The sequence below is a fragment of the Dendrobates tinctorius genome, unplaced genomic scaffold, assembly GCF_039654945.1.
Source record: "Dendrobates tinctorius isolate UK_male_01 unplaced genomic scaffold, ASM3965494v1 ptg000029l, whole genome shotgun sequence".
Lineage (NCBI taxonomy): Eukaryota > Metazoa > Chordata > Amphibia > Anura > Dendrobatidae > Dendrobates > Dendrobates tinctorius.
This window is the reverse complement of record NW_027361697.1, coordinates 35,948,123-35,972,022: the sequence shown is the minus strand read 5'-3', so window position 1 is coordinate 35,972,022 and position 23,900 is coordinate 35,948,123. Positions and strand designations below refer to the sequence as shown.

Below are 23,900 nucleotides of genomic sequence, written 5' to 3'. Positions count from 1 at the left end.
CACATGGGGGAGGCAGAGTGGAGGTGAGAGTTGGTTATCAGAAAACGGCTCGGAGGGAGGGAGTCAAACTCCTATCCTGTACCCCTGCGAGATAACCTGTAGCACCCAGGGGCTGCTGGAAATTTTCTGCCATCCCTCTAGGAACCCCAGCAATCGTCCCCCTACTCTGGTGGCGTCATTTCCTTCGGGAGTTTGACCCGGAGAAGATGGAGTCATTATTTCTACTCCTGCTCTCTCCCCCTTTGGGGTAGCTCCATCTTCCAGTTTTCCCCTTCCCTCTGTAGTCAGACCTCTGGTTAAAACTGGGTCTACGAAAGGGCTGATATTTTTTGCGTTTCTCTTCCGGGAACCCTTTTTTCTCGTCAGAGGCTTTCTCCAAAATATCATCGAGCACCGGTCCGAAGACTTTGCCTCCCGAAAAGGGGATTGAGCAGAGCTTATTCTTGGGCTGAACGTCCCCCAACCAGCTCTTTAGCCAGATGGCTCTCCTGGCCGCGTTGGTCAGGGACTGATTCCTGGCCGTAAATCTGACTGTTTCCGTTGAAGCGTCAGCTAGAAACCCAGTGGCTAACTTTAACAAGGGAAGGGATTTTAGGATAGTCTCCCTTGGGGTTCTATCTGTAAGGTGCTCCTCTGTCATCTATCCAGAGGTGCATTGATCGTGCTGCCGACGTTGCTGCTATATTTGCCCGTATGACCGCGGCTGAACTTTCCCAGGCTCTCTTTAAGAGGCCGTCTGCCTTCCGGTCCATTGGCTCCTTCAAATTGGAGGAGTCCTCAAAGGGAATTACCGTCTTTTTAGACACCTTTGCAAACGGGATATCTATTTTTGGGATTTCCTCCCAGACCTTGACCTCCTCTGGGTCAAATGGCAGTCGCAGTTTAAAGTCTCTAGGGACAGTAAGTCTCTTCTCTGCCTCTTCCCATTCCTCCAGTATCATTGCTCGTATATGCGTATTTACTGGGAAGACCATCGAGGTTTTCGACCGCAGTCCCCCAAACATCTCGTCCTGTACTGATAGAGTTTCTGGGGGTTCCTCGACCTGCATAGTGTCTTACAGCACCTAACAGTTCGTCCGTATCCCCTGATGAAAAGAGGTATCTCTTCCCCTTTTCTGCGGGTTCTCTCATCTCCTCCTCGTCTAGCCCTGATTCGGACGGGTCACCTTCCGACGAGGAGTCTGACTCTCTTGGCCTTTTACCGGATACCTGGGGAATCGGCTGCAGAGTCTGGGAGCATCTTAGGCCTAATACTGAAGCCTGTACCTCCTCCCTTATAATGGATCTCATGTTAGACATCATAGTGGCTTGCTCATCCCTCACTATGCGTCTGGTGTATGCGTCACATAAGGGCTTCTGCCATGTGTCCTTTAGTTTTTTGGCACAGATTGGGCACTTTCTCTCCTTCTTCTTAGACTCCTTCTCTGCAGGGGTCCCCTGGAATACATAGAATGTGTCCTATGGGATCTGCCTACCTAGGGTCCTGCAGTAACCTTTGGTGAGGTACTCATGTGACCCTGGCCATCTGGCCCCATCTCAGATTTCGCCTGATCCTGCATCTCTGCAGGAGTGGCTGTATGGGGCTGCTCTCCACCGCTAATCCTGGCGATGTCCGACCTGCTCTGAATCCTCTTGGAGGGGACGTCGCCTGTTTCACACCGGGCGCGCGGTTCAGTTCAATTCCTGTGACAGAACTGCTACCCAGAAGTACTACCGTCGCCCGGGCCCGCCCCCGGAAGTGACGCGGCCGCTCGGGTCGCAATCCGCCCTCCCCCCGGAAGCTGACGTCGTGGACCCCGTGACCGGAAGTCCTGCGCCGCCGCCTGGAGAGGCGCGATCCACCCCACGCCGGCTCCCTCCCCTCACCACCTTCACCTGGCTGTGGGTCTTCTCCGCAGCCAGCACGGCAGATGTCCCCCCGTCCTCTGGTGCCGGGACCGCTTACAGGATGTGGCTCTGTAGAGGCGGCCTGGCTGAGGGACATCTGAGGCGATGCCTGGAATCGAGAGCCCCCTCAAGGGAAGCGACTCCATCCCCCAGGAGCAGCGCTACACTGGGTCTGCTGAGGGACCCTCAGGTGGGTGTCAGCCTGCAGAATTCTTGAGGCGGGAAGGGAAAGGCTAGGCCCCCCAATCCTCACCATCTGCTCAGAATGGTCGGATCTCTCGTCGTTCCTATCCGCAATGGGACAGGAAAAAACACTGAAGGGTGGTGAGGGGAGGGTCCTTTTGAACTCTCGTGGTTTCCTGTCCCACTGTGGATAAGAAGGACGTCCTCCAGCGTGCTGTCAGGTGGTGACCTGGAAAGAAGTCTTTCCCTAACCCATCCAATTACCCCTTCAAACACTTTTGGAGCAAGAAATTTATACAGAGGAAGCTGCCTAAAAACTCCCAGGATAAGTGGGAAGATAGAAGAGGCAAAGGGGAGGGGTTCATATTCGGGAAGCCAGCAGACAAGAAGCAACCCCAATGAAGGTGTCTCCCAGGTAGGGGGAAGATTGAGCCTCTTCTTCCCAACCTGGGAAAAGATATCAAGCAGTTCCTGGATTCTAAGCATCATAAAAACAGGCCTCAAATTAAAATTTCAAACCTTCTTTCGTAGTGACCCCACAGAGGCAGTTGATAGAAGAGCAAGCGGCAGTACAACAGGAGATTCAGACCCTGGTGGAGAAATCGGTACTGCAGGAGGTTCCCCACCAAGAAAAAGGAGAAGGCTTCTATTCCCCTATCTTCCTGCGGAAGAAACCAGATGGGACATTCAGGACAATAGTGAACCTGAAAAGATGGAACAAATGCCTAGTGATTCATCCATTCAAAATGGAAACAATAAAATCCACAGGAAAGATGCTGTTTCCATCTTGTTACATGACAGTACGCATCTTTTAAGTCAAGTACTATCACGTCCCCATACACAAGGACTACCGCCGTTTCCTCAGAATAGCAGTCACCATAGGGGGAGAAATAAAGCATTATCAATTCAAAGCTCTCCCATTCGGGCTGGCCATCGCCCCGAGAGTATTTGCAAAGATCATAGCAGAGGTCATGGCACACTTGAGAGCGGGACTTCCTGATAGTTCCATACTTGCATGACTTCCTAGTGATAGGCAACTCCCCCTTTCATTGCAGAGACCAGTTGAACCAGACTATGGAATCATTGTCCAACCTAGGTTGGTTACTAAACCTGCTGAAATCTCAGTTGACTCCGAGCCAAGTACAAGAATATTTGGGCATAACTATAGATTCCCTCAGACAAGAGAGTCGTTTGCCGGAGGGAAAAATGCTACACATAAGCGGCTAGCAGCAGGAGCAATGACACACACAGTAATGACACTCAGGAAGGCCATGTCCCTGCTTGGCTCAATGACAGCCTGCCTACCAGCTGTCCAGTGGGTCCAAGCTCATACAAGAGATCTCCAGTGGGAGATACTAGCGGCAGAAATTTCTCTTCACGGAAATTTAGAAGGACGGTTAGACATCTCACCCGTAACAGCTCACTCACTACTGTGGTGGATGGAACTATCCAACCTATCCAGGGGGGTCCCTTGGGTGATACCGGTCTCTCAGATCCTTACTACAGATGCAAGCCCCAGGGGGTGGGGGACAACCAGGTAGCACAAGGAGTCTGGACAGAGGATGAAAAGGCAGCCTCCTCGAATATGAAGGAGCTATTAGCGGTGAAGCTCACCCTCCTGTATTTTCTAAACTCCCTCAGGTCCCACCACATGAGAATGCTCTCAGAAAGCGGCACAGTAGTTGCCTACTTGAATCATCAGTGGGGCACGAGATCCCGTACCCTTATGGAGGTAACAAAGTTAATTTTCCAGGTTGCAGAGGGGAACCTAGACTCACTGACAGCATTACACATAAAAGGGTCAGACAATGTGACGGCGGACTTCCTAAGTCGCACACAACTGAGACAGGGCGAGTGGGAGTTGAACCAGGGAATTTTCAATCAGATCAAGAAGCTATGGGGGAAACCCAACATAGACCTATTTGCCAACAAGATGAATCGGAAGGTGAAAACCTTCTGCTCCATAGACCCATCGGGGAACCCAACAGCCCTGGACGCCCTTATGATCCCCTGGCACTTTCCTCTTGCATGTGCATTCCCACCAATAGCCTTAATTCCATCAGTTCTGAGAGAGATTCGGGAGGACAAAACAAGGCTGATCTTAATAGCTCCCTTCTGGCCAAGAAGGACTTGGTTCTCTTGGCTGCGGAGAAAGTCCATCTCCGACCCTTGGGTCCTGCCGGATGTCCCGGACTTACTCTCACAAGGGCCAGTACTTCACACGCAGGTGGAGAACCTACATATGATGGCCTGGAATTTGAAAGGGCTCTGTTAAACAGGGGCTACTCCCAAAATTTACCATCTACTCTCCTACGGAGGAGAAAACCAGTAACCACTAGATTGTACGGTAGGATCTGGAGGAAGTACCTTTTGGTATCGGGCAGGCTCGGGTGGGAATGTACCTCTATCTAAGATTCTCGAGTTCCTGCAGAAAGGGCTAGAACAAGGACTGGCTACCAGCACATTGAAGGTTCAGGTGGCGGCCCTAGGGGCACTATACAACTATGACTTGGCAGGGAACCATTGGGTTTCCAGGTTCATTAAGGTAGTGGGTAGATACAGGCCCATGCCTTCTCTAAACACTCCTCCCTGGGATCTAAACTTGGTGCTCTCAGCCCTGACCAAGCCTCCCTTTGAGCCTTTGCAAGAAGCACTGCTAAAATTAATATCTCAAGACCTCCCTCTTGATAGCCCTCACATTGGCCCGTAGAATTGGTGACATCCAGGCCCTGTCAGCCTTCCCTCCATTTACACAGATCTTGGATGACAGGGTGGTACTTAGGCTGGGTCTGTCCTATCTGCCAAAGGTAGCGTCCCGATTCCACAGAACTCAAGAAATCTCCCTCTCTTCCTTTTGCCCCAAACCCAAAAACAAGGGAGAAGAGGCCCTACACACATTAGATGACAGGAGATGCCTAATTGGATAACTAGCGGCCACCAGGGAGTGTAGGAAAGATAGGTCTCTGTCTGCTTCCAGGGGCCAAAGAAATGGCGAAAGTCATCAAAGAGCACGCTGGCCAGGTGAATAAGAGACGTCATCACCTTGTCGTACTCGTCACAGGGTGCGGACATTCCATGCAGAATAACAGCCCATTCCACAAGAGCGGTGTCAACTTCTGGGCAGATAGCAGGCATCTCCATTGAACAGATATGTAGAGCCGCCACTTGGTCCTCTCCTTCGACTTTCTTTTAACCACTATCGGCTGGACCTGTGAGAAAATTGGGCCCATTATGCAAATCACATGCGGCTCAAATTCTGTCGGTGCACTGTACTCTGATTCTCTTGCATGAGAGAATTGCAGTACAGGTGCATAGGAGAGAAATAAATGTCTCCATCTTCTCCATTGCTGGGGTCTGCGGTAATCACAATGCACTCAGATGACATAAGAGAGCAGTCCGATGTTTCACTCGCACGCATAGACTTGTTTGGTTGAGTGCGATCCAATTTTCGGATGTACTCTCGGCATGCTGCAATTTTTTTCTTCTGGACAATTTTGGCATGAGAAAAAAAAGGCATATGTGCACTGCCCCATAGTATAACATTGATCAGAGTCTGATTTACCCATTTCTATTTGAAGCGGTGGCTGGGGGAACCCCAACAGTGAAGGGAGACTACGCTACACTAGATGAAGTGCAAGCAACAAAGGGTAAATTTATTGGAAGGCAAGAAATGATCTGAACAATGAAGGTGCAAACAAGGGGTATGCAATGGCAAAAGATAATTTACAAGAGTTGTATTCTTTAGCTGGGCCGTCAAATAGCACGGTGCTCCAACTATTACAGATCAATATACAGTGGGGAAAAAAAGTATTTAGTCAGTCAGCAATAGTGCAAGTTCCACCACTTAAAAAGATGAGAGGCGTCTGTAATTTACATCATAGGTAGACCTCAACTATGGGAGACAAACTGAGAAAAAAAATCCAGAAAATCACATTGTCTGTTTTTTTTTCATTTTATTTGCATATTTTGGTGGAAAATAAGTATTTGGTCAGAAACAAGCAATCAAGATTTCTGGCTCTCACAGACCTGTAACTTCTTCAAGAGTCTCCTCTTTCCTCCACTCATTACCTGTAGTAATGGCACCTGTTTAAACTTGTTTTCAATATAAATAGACACCTGTGCACACCCTCAAATAGTCTGACTCCAAACTCCACTATGGTGAAGACCAAAGAGCTGTCAAAGGACACCAGAAACAAAATTGTAGCCCTGCACCAGGCTGGGAAGACTGAATCTGCAATAGCCAACCAGCTTCCAGTGAAGAAATCAACTGTGGGAGCAATAATTAGAAAATGGAAGACATACAAGACCACTGATAATCTCCCTCGATCTGGTGCTCCACGCAAAATCCCACCCCGTGGGGTCAGAATGATCACAAGAACGGTGAGCAAAAATCCCAGAACCACGCGGGGGGACCTAGTGAATGAACTGCAGAGAGCTGGGACCAATGTAACAAGGCCTACCATAAGTAACACACTACGCCACCATGGACTCAGATCCTGCAGTGCCAGACGTGTCCCACTGCTTAAGCCTGTACATGTCCGGGCCCGTCTGAAGTTTGCTAGAGAGCATTTGGATGATCCAGAGGAGTTTTGGGAGAATGTCCTATGGTCTGATGAAACCAAACTGGAACTGTTTGGTAGAAACACAACTTGTCGTGTTTGGAGGAAAAAGAATACTGAGTTGCATCCATCAAACACCATACCTACTGTAAAGCATGGTGGTGGAAACCTCATGCTTTGGGGCTGTTTCTCTGCAAAGGGGCCAGGACGACTGATCCGGGTACATGAAAGAATGAATGGGGCCATGTATCGTGAGATTTTGAGTGCAAACCTCCTTCCATCAGCAAGGGCATTGAAGATGAAACGTGGCTGGGTCTTTCAACATGACAATGATCCAAAGCACACCGCCAGGGCAACGAAGGAGTGACTTCGTAAGAAGTATTTCAAGGTCCTGGAGTGGCCTAGCCAGTCTCCAGATCTCAACCCTATAGAAAACCTTTGGAGGGAGTTGAAAGTCCGTGTTGCCAAGCGAAAAGCCAAAAACATCACTGCTCTAGAGGAGATCTGCATGGAGGAATGGGCCAACATACCAACAGTGTGTGGCAACCTTGTGAAGACTTACAGAAAACGTTTGACCTCTGTCATTGCCAACAAAGGATATATCACAAAGTATTGATATGAAATTTTGTTTCTGACCAAATACTTATTTTCCACCATAATATGCAAATAAAATGAAACAAAAACAGACAATGTGATTTTCTGGATTTTTTTTTTCTCAGTTTGTCTCCCATAGTTGAGGTCTACCTATGATGTAAATTACAGACGCCTCTCATCTTTTTAAGTGGTGGAACTTGCACTATTGCTGACTGACTAAATACTTTTTTGCCCCACTGTGTTTCAAACAGACCAAAACAATGAACACAGAATGATGCTACTCTAACTGTAGCCTACCTGGCCTCTGCTACACAGGCCACACAGCTGCCATGTTCTATGTATTGAAGCCTACCCTAGGCCCTAACGTGTGCACAAACTGGGTTAAACTCACAGTAACGTTGGGGACTCCAGTCCAGTCCTGGGGGCCCCCAGGAGTCCTGTACGATGGTGCGTACGTCTGTCTGGAAGATTGGTGAAACGTGGTCTTCTCCTTGCTTGAGGGTCCTGGAGGTGCTCCTGGAAACAGTAGATTCCTTCCTCAGTCTCTTCGTGACTTCTCACAATAGGACAGGACAGCCACCTTTGCTATCCCAGAAGAATCTGTACAATCGCGCAAGTCCAGTAAGTCTCAGGCTGTGCATCCTCTTTTCACAGCTCCATGCACAGCAGCTCTCTGCAGCAGCTTCAGGTCAGAACGCACACACAGGTTCAACCCCTCCCCTCTCCAGTCTTGGCAGAACATCAGTCTTTTGCAGGGGAGAGCATACCGTTCCATGACACTAACCCAGGGGGTGCTTTCTCTTAAAGTGGCAGCAAGTCTCTTACTGTCCATAACAACACCACCCCCTTAGATATTAGCCAGGGGTCACTTCTCTATTGTGACCACTAACTCTAACTTCCGGCCAGTTAGAAGCTGTGGTTAAAAGATGACGGAGAGGGACCAGAGCAGTGACAGGAAGAGCTGAACATGGTGGCTTGTTAGTGTGGTGCCCCTGAGGCTCAGTCGCCACAGTGGTACTGCACCTTCTCCTAAGGTGTAGTGCCCCACCATCGAGGTAAGGTGAGAACTCCTTTCCACACTTCAACACTCGCACCCCACACAGCAGGGTAGTTCTGCACAACCACATTGCGGCTCAGTGCTTAGAGAGTAGCAGTGCACCTCTGGTGGTTCCCTGCTTGGAATACTGGATGTGCTGGGAGGTGGGTGGAGTTGAGATACATAAAAAGCGTGGGAAAGTGTAGGATTACAGGTCAGTCTGACGGTAGGTCAGCGAGGAAGGAAGCCACTCGGGAGGAGTGGGGATCCCTGGAAGAAGTGATGGAGGAAGGAGTGCTGCAGCTGCCTCAGTGATCTGAGCCAGCTGGCACGGGAAGGGAAAAGGAGAAAGACTTAGAACTGCAACCTAAGCTTCCATAAGAGAGAGAGAAACTAGTACGGATCGAAGGAGTAGGAGAACAGAGAGGACGTGAGTTGGAAGAGGAACCCTGCCTATAGGTTCTCAGCGCAAGCCTGGGGCCCGGTCCCCGAGGTTGTATGGACACTTATGGTTCTGCCGCAGACACCGGTGGAGTAGTTGGCTGTAAATGCACTACTCCCATCTAAGACTTGGGGCACAACAGCAACTGGATAGTGAGCCAGGACTCAAGAGAGGAGTCCCCGAGAGAGGCTACAGCTGTCTGCCGTACAAGTAGAGTTCTTGGGAAATCTGACAGGAGGAACTCCGGAGTACCATGGTACTGGAGATCTTCACACTTTAAGGCGCAATAGAGGAGTCGTTCAGGAAAGGTACATGTTGGAGGGGAGCTTTCCATCTGGCCTGGGGGTTGGCTGAGTCTCTGACCCGGAGGACACTGCTCGAAGGCAGGCATCCTTATCTACCGCAGACTGAGAGTAAAGCCTTGGAACTGTAAGCCTCGGTGTCCTCCATTCATTTTTGCGCCAACCCGCTCAGCACCGCTACATCTGGGTACCATCCTTTACACGGCCTGCGCCTTTCCACAACCATTACAACTACACTGCCCTGGGACCTCAGCCCTGCCTGTGGAGGGCTATAGCATCACTGCTGCACCATACCATCTGTCCCAGAGGATCTGTCTGCAGCATCGGCTTAACACCTCCCTTGCCGAGCACCACAGGTGGCGTCTCAAACTATTCACCATTAACATATCGCCATTACTTGGGCGCCCAGGGCCACGGTCCGGGTCACTGCTGCTGTGACACGTCTCACTGATATCGGCCCGGTACAGAGTACCCCGCAGCCCTGGGAGGGCGACCCATTAGTATATTGCGAGGCGCAGCAAACGTGGATTAATGATACAGAACGATTTGTGGTGATCTGTCAACTAGGTCCACTGATAACATCGCTAGTATGAGGTTCACTGAGCATGCAAGACACCAATTAACTATATTTAATATGCTATTAAATTTATGAAAATTCTTAAACATAAATCATCCTTTTTTATTTTCTTCCTTAGAACAACATAGAGAATGGCAGAGCCAGCATTTATCAATCTGTTGTCAGCAACACTAGCAAAGAAATGATGTGTTACAGCGATTTCCCGTACCCAGAGGACTTCCCAAACTTTCTTCATAATTCTAAGCTGTTGGAGTACATAAGGAAATATGCAGAAAATTTTAATCTCCTGAAATATATCCAATTCAAGGTAAAAAAAAAAAAAAAATGAAGGTCCACGCGTTTTTATAACCATTTTGAAGTAGTTTTTGCTACCTAATCTGAGAGCAGCATAATGTAGGCAAAGAGAAGCTAAATCCAATGGTGTATCACTTACTTTCTTGAGAATTAAATTGGGAAGAGGGTACCGCCAAAAAAATGAGATCAATCTAAAGCATGCTTGTAAATTGCATAGGACAAGACAAAGTGCATCTATACAAAAAGGATCACCAATAATTAGACATGATTTTGAGAAAACTAACACATGGATGGTATGAAATACTGCATGCCCACAATATGACAATGTGGAGCCTCCTACAGTTGTGGCCAAAAGTATTCACACCCCTGCAATTCTGTCAGATAATACTCAGTTTCTTCTTTGGTATTATTATCTTCATTTAATATGTCTTAAATGAAAAAACACAAAAGAGAATGAAGCAAAAAGGAAAACATTGATCATTTCACACAACTCCAAAAATGGGCCAGACAAAAGTATTGGCACCCTCAGCATAATACTTGGTTGCACAACCTTTAGCCAAAATAACTGCGACCAACCGCTTCTGGTAACCATCAATGAGTTTCTTACAATGCTCTGCTGGAATTTTAGACTATTCTTCTTTGGCAAACTGCTCCAGGTCCCTGATATTTGAAGGGTGCCTTCTCCAAACAGCCTTTTTTAGATCTCTCCACAGGTGTTCTATGGGATTCAGGTCAGGACTCATTTCTGGCCACCTTAGAAGTCTCCAGTGCTTTCTCTCAAACCATTTGCTAGTGCTTTTTGAAGTGTGTTTTGGGTCATTGTCCTGCTGGAAGACCCATGACCTCTGAGGGAGACCCAGCTTTCTCACACTGGGCCCTACATTATGCTGCAAAATTTGTTGGTAGTCTTCAGACTTCATAATGCCATGCACACGGTCAAGCAGTCCAGTGCCAGAGGCAGCAAAGCAACCCCAAAACATCAGGGAACCTCCGCCATGTTTGACTGTAGGGACCGTGTTCTTTTCTTTGAATGCCTCTTTTTTTTCTTCTGTAAACTCTATGTTGATGCCTTTGCCCAAAAAGCTCTACTTTTGTCTCATCTGACCAGAGAACATTCTTCCAAAACGTTTTAGGCTTTTTCAGGTAAGTTTTGGCGAACTCCAGCCTGGCTTTATCATGTCTCGGGGTAAGAAGTGGGGTCTTCCTGGGTCTCCTACCATACAGTCCCTTTTCATTCAGACGCCGACGGATAGTACGGGTTGACACTGTTGTACCCTTGGACTGCAGGGCAGCTTGAACTTGTTTGGATGTTAGTCGAGGCTCTTTATCCAACATCCGCACAATCTTGCATTGAAATCTCTTGTCGATTTTTCTTTTCCGGCCACATCTAGGGAGGTTAGCCACAGTGCCATGGGCTTTAAACTTCTTGATGACACTGCACACGGTAGACACAGGAACATTCAGGTCTTTGGAGATGGACTTGTAGCCTTGAGATTGCTCATGCTTCCTCAGACAGTTCTTTGGTCTTCTTTCATTTCTCCATGCTCAATGTGGTATACACAAGGACACAGGACAGAGGTTGAGTCAACTTTAATCCATGTCAACTGGCTGCAAGTGTGATTTAGTTATTGCCAACACCTGTTAGGTGCCACAGGTAAGATACAGGTGCTGTTAATTACACAAATTAGAGAAGAATAACATGATTTTTCGAACAGTGCCAATACTTTTGTCCACCCTCTTTTTTTATGTTTGGTGTGGAATTATATCCAATTTGGCTTTAGGACAATTCTTTGTTTTTTCATTTAAGACAAATTAAATGAAGATAATAATACCAAAGAATTTATGTTTGCAATCATTTTCAGGAAGAAACTGAGTATTAGCTGACAGAATTGCAGGGGTGTCAATACTTTTGGCCACAACTGCATAGATGTTGTTGATGAGAGACTAATGGCTCCTGATGTGGAAAAAGCTGGTTAAAGAGTCCATGTAAGTGATTTATCCACACAATCCATAAATGCATGTGGAAAACACTAGACATAACCAACAACCACAACAAGCATAAACAATCAGACTAGTTAAGTCTCCCTGATGTTGCCTATGAATAATGCTTTCTCAGCACTATGCACAGGGTAGCAAAGAATATGAGACCATAAAGCTAGAACAAAAAAAATCACTGCATGAAACTTATGAATGTATAAGTATAAAGTGCACTAGTGCTTGCAAGAATGTGCAAAATCAGACACTATTGAACCGGACGGCCGCAACATGGGTCAGTATTAGTGTTAAGTGATACCTTCCGATATCAGGAAATATCGGATTGGATTGGACCGATACCCCAAAAATATTGGATATCGCCGATTCCGATACCAGAAACCAATGCAAGTCAATGGGACACAAATATCGGAATGAAAATAAACCCTTACTTTCCTTGTAGGTTAATTCTACATGAAGGAAAACAACTAAGATTGTCGAATGTATTGGGGGAGGTGGAGGAGACATTAAAGGCATAGAGGTTTAGCCCAATCAAATGGAATAGCAGGAATTAATTTTTTTTTTTTTTTTCGACGTTCGGAGTTACAAAGATATTGACTATGTTAAGCTTTTTTTATATTTTGTCAGATATTTGTTTCACTACTTCCATGCTCTTCACCTTCTTTTTTACTTCTCCCACACTTTCTCCATCATCCTCTTCAGGGTGGTCTTCAGGGTCGTCGTTTTCGGGGTCGTCATCTTCTTCGGGGTGGTCTTCAGGGTGGTCGTCTTTAGGGTTGTCGTCAGGGAGATCCAGAGTGATTACCAAAAACCATTTAAAAAAACTTGAACTTGGAAATGTAGCAGAAGGTACAAGAAGGCTGAGGAACTGCTGAGAACCAGCTAACGGTACTGGAACCTGGATGGGTAGCCGAAGGTACAAGAGCCAATGGAACTGCCGAGGACCACCTGATGGTACTAGAACCTGGTTACTAAGCAGGAGGTACCTGTGCCAGAAAGCACTACCAAGGACCAGCAGACGTTGGTGGAACTTGGATACCGTGAAGGAGGCATCTAAGCCAAAGACTCTGCCTGGAACCAGCTGACGTTACTGGAACCCAGGGGACATATTCAAGATTGACTTCCAAAGAACCAACTAATGGTACTGGAACTCGGATAGGCAGCAGAAGGTACACATGAAAAAAAAGTTGCAAGGCCGCGAGCTGGCCAGAGTTACCGGAACCCACAGTCCTACAGGGGGAGCTTGTCATATTGGCACTATGGAACCAGCCTTCATTGCCAGATCCCGCAGCCCACATAGGAAGCACCTAAACTGCAGGCACCATAGTCGGCTAACCCGACCGCAACATGACAGTACAATGTATTGGAGGAAAAGTGACATTGACACTACCTGGAAACAGCTGGCATGCTGGAACCATGCTGGGCAAGTGGGAGTACCCGTGCCAAAGACACTTCTCAGCAGCAACTGGTGGTGTTGGAGCCCAGGGATTACAGTAGAAACAGAGTGTAGCCAGAGGCCTAATTGGAGCAAGTTTAATATCTGTAGTAGTGTGAATGAGGACAGAGCAGGGGATCAGCTGACGTTATTGAACCCCACTAACACAGGAGCTAGTGTTTTTCTCTGTGTAGATGGCACTTATGAGCAGCAACTGGCGATGTTGGAGCCCAGGGATTACAGTTCAGGTGTTAGAAACATGAACACAACAGAAGACCTGGATACTGTTGCCAACCAATTATTTAATCTGGAAGAGGACTGGCAAATTCCTGCGAGATCCAGGCCTTGTTCATTTTCAGAAAAGTAAGCCTGTCAATGTTATTGGAGGATAGTCGCATGCGACGGTCTGTTAGTACACCACCTGTGGCACTAAAGACGCGTTCCGATAATACACTAGCAGCAGGGCAAGCCAGCACCTCCAATGCATACTGGCTAAGCTCTGGCCATGTATCCAGCTTAGAGACCCAAAACTTGAAGGGGGAAGAACCGTGTGGGAGAACACTGAGAGGGCAAGACATGTAGTCTGTCACCATCTGACGGAAACGTTGCCTCCTGCTGACTGGAGCCATCTGTGATGGTGTAGACATTTGTGGCGGGGACACAAAACTTTGCCACATTTGGGAAATACTAGTCTTGCCTTGTGCTGAGGCGCTGCTTCTGCTCCCTCCTTGTGCAGAGCTTCCTCCACTGCCTCGACGCACAGAGCTGCTTTGTGCAGCACTGCTCTCGGGTGGAATGGAGAACATGATGGTATGCACCAGTGTGTCCTGGTACTCCCGCATTTTACGCTCCCGGTTCAACGGTGTTATGAGGCTTTGTAAGTTGTCCCGGTAGCGAGGATCTAGGAGGGTATACACCCAATAATCAGCCGTGTTAAGAATGTGGGCGATGCGGCGGTCATTTCTCAGGCACTGCAGCATGAAATAACCATGTGCTGCAGACTGCCAACTGGCCAAGAAACGCTGTCCCCTGCTTGAGGAGTCATCTCTGCCTGCTCTGCATCCCCCCCACCCTCGCTCTACATACTGACTACTAGAGCATTGTGTACCTCCCTCCTCTGGAGAGATGTCTTCCTCCTCCATTGACTCCTCCTCAAAGTGTCCCCTGCCTAGGCCTTTGTGAGGAACCACGTTGCGCAGATTGTCCAGAAGCAGATGGCATTTGTGACTCCTCATCCTCCACCTCTTCCACAACCACAAGTGCTTGCAGTGTTTTTTCAAGCAGGCAGATAAGGGGGATAGTCATGCTGACTAGTGCATCATCTGCACTCGCCATCAGTGTGGAATCATCGAAGGCACGCAAAACGTGGCAGATGTCCTTCATAGAGGCCCACTCAGTGGTGGTGAAGTGTGACTTGTTTGCGCCTGATGCAGCTGGTACTCCATTACTGCTGCCTGCTGCTCACACAACCTCTCCAACATATGTAACGTTGACTTGCACCTGGTGGGTAGGTCACATATGATGCGATGTTGCGGAAGGCGGAATCGGCGCTGCAGAGCTGCAATGCGTGATCTTGCCATGCTGGAACACCGCAAGTGAGCGCACTCTATGCAGACCTTGTGCAGCAGTGAATCAAGATCTGGATAGTCCCTCAAAAAACTCTGCACGACCAAGTTGAGCACATGTGCCAGACATGGGATGTGAGTGAGGTTGCCTAGGCCCAGAGCTGCCACCAGATTTCGGCCATAGTCACACACTACCATGCCTGGCTGGAGATTTGCTGGCACAAACCACACGTCGCTCTCCTGTTTGATGGCATTCCAGAGCTCCTGCGCTGTGTGGCTTCGATTCCCCAAAGAAATTTAATTTCAATACGGCCTGTTGACGTTTGGCCACGGCTGTGCTCGTATCGGTCGTAACAGGTAAGCGTTCACGGGTCCATGTGGAGGTAGACTGTGACGGCTCCTACTGCGCTGTTTCAGAGGAACTTGAGTAGGAGGAGTCAATGTGTACAGACTGGTTTCCTGCAATCCTTTGGAGTTGGCAGAACACGTACAGTGCCACTCTCAAGATCTGTACCCGGCTCCACAACATTTACCCAGTGGGCAGTGAGGGAAAGATATCGTCCCTGTCCATGGTTACTGGTCCACGCATTGGTGGTCAGGTGGACCTTGCTACTGATGGCGTTTAGTAGAGCATATGTGGCGCCCCTGAGGCTGTCACCACAGAGGTACTGCACCTTCTCCTAACGTGTGGTGCCCCACCATCCAGGTAAGTTGGAGGCTTCTGACCACGCTCCAACACTCGCACCCCACACAATAGAGTAGTTCAGCAAAGCCACATTGTGGCTCCGTACTTAGAGAGAAGCAGAGCACCTTTGTTGGTTCCCTACTTGGAACACTAGACGTGCTGGGAGGTGGGTGGAGTTTAGACTAGATAAAAAAGAGCGGGACAGTTCCAGGATTGAGGTTGTCAGACGGAAGGTCTGAGAGAGAGAGGAGGCCACTCGGAGAGGAGGGACGATCCCTGGAAGAGGGATGGAGGAAGGAGTGCTGCAGCTGCCTCAGTGATCTGAGCCAGCTGGAACGGGAAAGGAAAGAAGGAGAAAGACATTGAACCGAAGCCTGAGCTTCCGTAGAAGGGAAAGACAAGTATGGAACGTAGGAGTAAAAGGGAACACAGAGGACGTGGGTTAGAGGAAGAACCCTGCTTAGAAGTTCTAAGCGCGAGGCCGGGGCCTGGACCCCGAGGTTGTATGGGCATTAATGGTTCTGCAGCAGACACCGGTGGAGTAGTGGGCTGTAAATGCACTACTCCCATCTTAGACTTGGGCACAACAGCAACACAGAGCCGGGACTCAGGAGTAAAGTTCCCAAAGCAGGCTACAGCTGTCTGCCGTACAAGTAGAGTTCTTGGGAACAACTGTCAGGAGGAACTCCAGTGTAACTCAGTACTAGGAGATCTTCACACTTAAAGGCGCTATAGAGGAGACGTTCAGAAAGGCACATAAGTTGGCGGAGCGTGGAAGGGAGCATTCCATCTTGCCTGGAGGTTGACTGAGTCCCTGACCCAGAGGACATGGCACAGAAGCTGGCACTACAGACTATGAGTAAAGCTTTTGAGCTACATGCCCTGGTGTCCTCCATTCCTTCCTGCGTCCGTCCGCCTGGCACTGCTACATCCCCTGCACCAGACACTACACCATCTCAGTGTCTCCACAACTACACTGCCCTGGGACAACAGCCCTGCTTGTGGAGGGCTATAACACCATTGCTGCACCACACCATCTGTCCCGGAGGATCTGCATGCAGCTTCGGCTTAACACCTCCCTTGCCGAACACCACAGGTGGCGTCACGAACTATTCATCTAACTACATTCCACCATTACATCTCCAACATTACTTGGGCGCCCAGGGCCACGGTCCGGGTCACCGCTGCTGTGACACATCCCGCCGATACTGGCCCGGTACCGAGTACCCCACAGCCCTGGGAGGGCGACCCACATGTTTAATTTTTCCCTCCACATGCTTTTGCAGGGCAGGGATGGTTTGCCTGCTGAAATAAAAGCGGCTGGTCACTTTGTATTGTGGGACTGCCAATGCCATGAAGTTACGGAAGGTGTCAGTCTCCACCCGCCTGAATGAGAGCATTTCAAAGGACTGTAGTTTTGCAATGCCAGCATTCAGAGCCTGTGCTCGAGGGTGGTTTGCCGAGTATGGGCGCCTTTTCTCCCATGCCTGTGCTACCGATGGCTGTAGACTGGCCTGGTAGTGTGAGAATGACGGGGAACGTGGTGCTGTTGGTGGAATGACACTGTGTCTCTGTACAACAGTGCCAGAGGTTCTTCCATGGCGATCTTGTGAGGAAGCCGAACCAGCTGTGTGAGAGCTGGAGGAAGAGGCTACAACATGAGCTGAAGAGGTGGTAGGTGGCTCTGTAGGTTGGCCTACGTCTTCAGTGTGTCTGTGTATCTCCACCTCGTGCTTGGTCTGCACATGTTTCCACATATTTGTGGTATTGAGGTTGCTGACACTTTTCCCTCTTTTCACTTTCTGATTACACAGCTTGCATTTGACAAAGCAAATGTCATCTGCAACTGTGTCAAAAAAGGACCAGGCACTGCAAGTCTTGGGAGCGCCCGTTTTGGAAGAGGCATGCTCCTAATGGGTGCCGAAGTGGAGGCTACAGGCAACAGAATCTGCCCCCTCCCTCTCCCTCCTTTTTGGCCATTCGGGGAATCTCTTCCTCCGAGCTGCTCCCACCACCTTCCTGTACCTCACGCCATGATGGGTCAAGGACCTCATCATCTACACTACCCTCTTCAAACATCTGCTTCTCCTGGGTTGTCTCGACAGCACAGTACGCACCTGAGTCTCATCCTCAGATGCGTACTGAGGTGTGCGGACCATAGGCACTGGCCCACCTGCGTCTTAAGATTCAGAGAGACAAAGCTGTTGCGCATCACTGCATGCTACCTCTTCTTCAAATTCTTGAATGCTGCTTGGCTGGCCCCCTCTTTTCAAGCCAACAGATTCAGAGAATAGAAGTAGAGATGGCTCCTGTCCAGGGCTCTCTGACTGCCTGGGCAATTTTGCAGGTGGTGAAAAGACAGATGGGTGCTCTTCAGTGCTCTGGACCTGAGAGGATCTGGAACTAATTGAAGTCGATGCATTAGCTGCCATCCATCCGACAACGGCTTCAATTTGTTCGTCCCACAGCAGTGGGGTACGGTGAGCTCCTACAAAGCTGCGCATAAAGGACTGTTCCCTGGGAAAACTGGGGGATGCTGACTCACTGGTGCCCGCAGCAGGCACAGAATCCCCACGTCCTCTCCCTGCAGAAACTCCACGACAATGTGCCTTACTCCCTGCCTTCTTCATCTTGGTAGACTGATAAAGATAGCTCTTAGTACTTTTCTGCCTAGGTGTGCTTATTCCTGAACAGCTGCTAACAGGTGTAAGAAACACTAATTTTATAAAGTGTGGACTAGACTTTAATATGAGCTAATGTGGCCTACACAACTGTAAAGTGGAGTGTTTGGTGAACTTTAACTTTTTTTTTAACAGACACTGTATGTGCCCAAAGATGTAAAACCGATAGTATCACAAACTTTTTGTAGCTATTACAATACAGGAAGGTAACCTACAATGCAATAGATGAGGCTCCAAAAAATAGGCTAATACTAATCTGGCTGGGGCTGCAGGTCACAAGCCAGCAGAGAGGCTCCTCTATCTACTCCTATATAGTGTTTGCAAATATTCTAGCTGGATACGGCTGGAACCACACTAATAGGAGTAATCTGTAAAAATGAGCAGCACTAATGCAAAAAAGGACAATGTATGAGGCCGTGATGCACGCTGAGTGGACTACAACTGGAGGTGGCTGGCTGCAGAACACACTACAGCGTGAGCTGCACTCACACACAGAGACCTCGCAGACAGCCATGAACAGCGCTGCAAGGCAAAAGAAAGCTACAATGGTTGATAAAGTAGCCTGGGTAAAGCACAATATAGCAAATCGCTAGGTCACACAGTCCCTCAGAACAGCAGCATCCTATCCCTAACTGAATTCACAGCAGACTGAACCCAAAATGGTGGCGGCTTTTATAGTGCATCATGACATCATCAGCAGCCAATCACAGCCATACCAGTAGTTACATGCCTAACATGCTCTAACAGGATGTGCCCACACTTCTTAGGATCCTCATTGGCTGAATATAATCAAACTGGCTCATTGCATTATGGGAGCCTCCGATTCCGGTATTCGATATACTAAAAGTACCAGAACTCAGTATCGGAATTCTGATGCCGCGAATATCGGCCGATACCCGATATTGCAGTATCGGAATTCTCAACACTAGTCAGTATACAAGAGAAGTAATGCAAAAGTATGTATCTATTGAAGGCTACCCGAATCAAACCTGCATATATCAAGGTAAGGCAATGTAATGGGGCCATGTCAGCAGACAAGTCAAACCGAGGACAAATAAACCCCACGCGTATCGCCACTGGCATATGTGGCTTTTTCAGGGGCTAAATATAGCATGCATACAACACACATGCTAGTTCTACCACATGAGTCTCTAAATGGAGGACGACATCTCTCCAATGTTCAAATTATTGGAGAATAAAATAGAAAATAGATTATAAAGATATATTATGTGGACATTGAAAGATAACATTAGCCTCTATTCCTTTTTGTCCTCCTCAAGACTGTTGTCGTCAGTGTGAGAAAATGTAAAGACTTTGAAAGCAGTGGCCAGTGGAATGTCACCACTGAAAAGGATGGGAAGCAGGAAACCACTATTTTTGATGCAGTCATGGTTTGTTCTGGTCACCATATTGATCCATACTATCCAGTGGAATCCTATCCCGGTAAGAATTCCATTTAATATAATGCATTGTTTGCTTATTATCCAGTAAAAAGCTGAAAGTTAAAGCTTTTATCTACAGTGAAATCAGTGATTACTACAGTCATGACCAAGTGGCATTAGCATGAATCCATTGGAATCCTAAAAACATATTCCAATGGTATAATTTACCCTTCCATAGCTGAATGAGGAGCTTATACCTTATATTTAAATGTATAATATAAATGATTAACTGTTCTACAGGCATTAAAAATTTTAGAGGGCAACATTTCCATAGCCGAGAGTACAAGAATTCTGATGGCTACAAAGGCAAACGAGTTGTTGTTGTTGGAATGGGGAATTCTGCAGCTGATATTGCTGCTGAGCTCAGTCGAACGGCTTCCAAGGTGAGGAAAATCCGAAATTCTAGATAATTTTATTAATTTGCAAGCAAAAAACAGTATTGCAGTCTAACAAATGTAAAATGAATTGTACACTATGGCAAGACTTTGAGGCTGCGTGCCCATGATGAGTTCTTGGTGTGTTTTTGATATTGCTTATTTTCGATTTGTCAAAAACATATCAGCTTGGAGTTTCAGTAAGTGAATAGTGATTATAGAACTCATGACGACTGTGCTTTTTTTTTTTTTTTTTTGTTCTGTGTAAACTGTCCTTCGGTACAAGTTTCGAAATCACAGCATGTCGATTTCTCTTGCCAAGTGCACCAAATTTTGTGCATTATTTTTCTCCATACTCTTGCATTAGATGTGGAAATTCGCAGGTAAAATGCAAATGCGTTTTTAGTGCAATTCCACTGTGGAAATGCATAAAAAAATACATGTAATTGACATGCAAAGTTTTGTTAAATACCAGGAAGGAAATATCAAAAAGCAGTTTTATTTAAAACATGACATACCAAAAAGACAATTCACAGCATCAAAAAACTTGATGACAAATGCATGTTTAAAAAAAGCACCTAAACACCAGGAAAATATAAAATATTGTAATTTACTTAATAGGTGCAGAACATCTGCAACATCAAAAGCTTATTGTTTGAATGTACCCTAAGGGAACACCTAAGAAAAGAAAATGCCCCAGTCATTCCTCTCCCTTTATCGTCTCCTTTTTTTTTTTTTTTTTTTTTTTTGCTTCTATTTAGATTCATATTAAATCTGATCTAAAAAGAACAGTAGCAGACTGCACATCCCTTCATTGTCTCCCAATTCCACAACTTGTCCACATCAAGCTACTAACTCTGACCTACAAAGCTGTCCAAAATCTGTCACCCCTCATATCTGTGAACTAATCTCCCGATAGCTCCCACCATGTAATCTTTCCAACACTGCTGCAACCCCCAAACCTACTGCTGCATGACTTGGGGCTCAGACTGCTTGCCTGATTTGCAAGGGGCTGAGGTGGGAGACAGATGCCTATCGGCCGCAGGTGTGAGATCTGTGCTTTCAGCAGGGGACCAGGTGGAAGACAAAGTGAAAGAACTGAAGGCACTCTCAGACAACCAATCTCTACTTGTTCTGACCTCACCTTTTATCCAGCGGTAGTCGGGCCTATGAACTAACACAACGTCCTGTCGCCTGCGTGCATCAGAGGAAGGTGTTTCATTTGAGCACATGGCAGGCACAGATCGACCACAGCCCCTCTCCCCCTGCAGCAGCTTCACCAGCAACACGGCCACGTGCCCTATTTGATGCGCTCCTCAATGTTTTCACCCCAAAAAAGTGCAGAATATTACAAGGCCTCTACACAAAGTGGCCAGCAGATAATTACACTGCCTGTTTTCAGAGTGCCCCCCCCCACCAAAAGAAAAAATAAGTTTTTGCAACCTCCTATGCCTCTTCCACCTTCTCCTCAACTTAGACCTCCATCTCGTGGTTCAAGATTATAACTTTTTTTCTTATTCTGTTATTTTAAGTCTTTTCCCTATCCATATTTATATGCAGGACAATTGTCCGGCTCTTATCCCCATCTAGCTTCCTTTTGCAGCCCCCTAACCCTTATGATTGCCATTTTAAAGCACCAAAGTTCGGGTCCCCATTGACTTCCATTGGGTTCGGGGTCAATTTCAGATACCGAACAGAACATTGAACTCTAGTTTGGCCAAACACCCACGGGTTCGCTCATCCCTAGTGTAGATATAACATTGGTTTCCTTCAATTGTCTCATTCTCGCATAACTAAAGTCAAATGAAAGGCTTCCTCATTGCAATATATATTGCAGCATTTCAGAGAAAATGCAAGAAGTGTGAAACTTCTGAGCTAATCTCAGCCCTGCTTGATTGAATGATCTCTACTAACTTATCTTTAAGTAAAGATCTGTCAAGGCTGGAACAAGACATATAGCTGCTGTTTATATCTGCTTCTCCATTTCTTTGCAGGTATTTCTCAGTACGAGGAGAGGTGCATGGGTGCTAAGCCGTGTGTATGATGATGGATACCCATGGGATTTCTGTTATGATACACGGTTTGAGACTTTCAAAAGAAACAATCTCCCCATGTCACTTGTGGCATATTTGAATGAGTCAAAGATGAACACGTGGTTTAACCATACTAACTATGGGCTCCAACCTATTGATCGGTACGATTTTATTTTTTAACTACGGTAATTATGTATTTGGTCATGGGCTTGTAGTGATTCTCATCCTATTCTAAGATTTGCTCTTTCTGCACACTTCGACAATTGAGTAAAGATTTGGTTAGCAGACTAAAAATTAGCCAAAACTTGTGTGTATATAACATACAGTATATTATTAAATATACATGCAGAACATCCATAATAGAAATGGATCGTATAGCATGTAAATACCAGGTAAAAGAGCAGATTGGCGAAAAAAATTGCTGCAGATTTATTTTTCCATGTAAATAAATATGCATTATTCTGCTCTGGGGTCTTAAACAGCCTAGAGGATATAAAACATGGGCAGAAAAAAAATAACCCCCGTCTTCTGTCCTTCCCAAAATTCATAGTGCTTAACAGACTTTACGTTCAAGGATCCTCAACAATGTCCTCTTTATAGATGATTGCTGCTATGGTTATTTTCAGTAGACAACCAAATAAATTTTGTCTTTCTTTATTGCACCTCTCCAATTTGCAGGACACAGTTTAAAGAGCCTTTGCTTAATGATGATCTGCCAAGCCGGATAACGTGCGGTTTTGTAGTAGTAAAACCATCTGTGTTGGACTTCACTGAAACTGCTGCGAAATTTGAAGATGGGTCTATTGAGGACAACATTGATGTTGTCATATTTGCAACAGGATATTCCTTTTATTTCCCATTCTTGGATGAATCTGTCATCAAAATGGAAAAAAACACAATCCACCTGTACAAAAATGTTGTTCCACCTGCCCTTGAAAAGCCAACATTGGGCATTCTAGGCCTTATTCAACCACTTGGACCCATCATGCCAACATCAGAGCTACAAGGACGCTGGCTAACCAGAGTTTTCAAAGGTAAAGTGAAGGAATTGTATGACTAACTTGCAGTAGCGAATAACTAATGTGAGGGTTTTTTTTATTCTTAGGAACGGTAGGCCGATCATGTCAAGGTTTTTATTCCAGAATAAAATGCCTTGAAATGTCGGAAAAAATTTGATGCAACCTGAAACTGAGCAAAAATTTAGCGAGTTTTTTTTCAACGCCAGTCGCTGCCAGCTTTGCCAAAGTGGGCAGAGAGAGAATGGTGTGAGTTCTGGCAAACCTTTCAAATTTTATACCAGATTTGTGTAGTTAAATTGTGTCTGACTAATCCATTAAATTACTTGCTACCTGCATGAGGGATTTTTTTTTTTTAGCCATCATTTCCATAGCAATTCGGCCACAATTTTATAGAGGGAGAGCAAAAAATAAATCCACTGATCTACATAATGGCCAAAAAGTAGCTCCATCAAAATATATATTTCAAAAACATACCTGTCATCTAATACAGTTGTGGCCGAAAGTATTGACACCCCTGCAACTCTGTCAGAAAATACTCAGTTTCTTCCTGAAAATGATTGCAATCACAAATTCTTTGGTATTATCTTCATTTAATTTGTCTTAAATGAAAAAACACAAAAGAGAATGAAGCAAAACATTGATCATTTCACACAAAACTCCAAAAATGGGCCAGACAAAAGTATTGGCACCCTCAGCCTAATACTTGGTTGCACAACCTTTAGCCAATATAACTGCGACCAACCGCTTCCGGTAACCATCAATGAGTTTCTTACAATGCTCTGCTGGAATTTTAGACCATT

The 23,900-nt window shown here is 46.6% G+C and overlaps 1 protein-coding gene across 5 annotated transcripts in view; it reads left to right on the top strand.

Moving 5' to 3' along the window:
- LOC141085934 (dimethylaniline monooxygenase [N-oxide-forming] 2-like) overlaps window positions 1–23,900 on the top strand; it is a 95,762-nt gene that overhangs the window by 15,322 nt on the left and 56,540 nt on the right. For all 5 annotated transcript variants that reach the window (XM_073571591.1, XM_073571592.1, XM_073571589.1 and 2 more), the window contains exons 3-7: window positions 9,699–9,887; window positions 19,513–19,675; window positions 19,915–20,057; window positions 22,043–22,242; window positions 22,760–23,115. In XM_073571591.1, coding sequence (XP_073427692.1) covers window positions 9,699–9,887; window positions 19,513–19,675; window positions 19,915–20,057; window positions 22,043–22,242; window positions 22,760–23,115 — 1,051 coding nt within the window. The remainder of the gene's footprint in view (window positions 1–9,698; window positions 9,888–19,512; window positions 19,676–19,914; window positions 20,058–22,042; window positions 22,243–22,759; window positions 23,116–23,900) is intronic.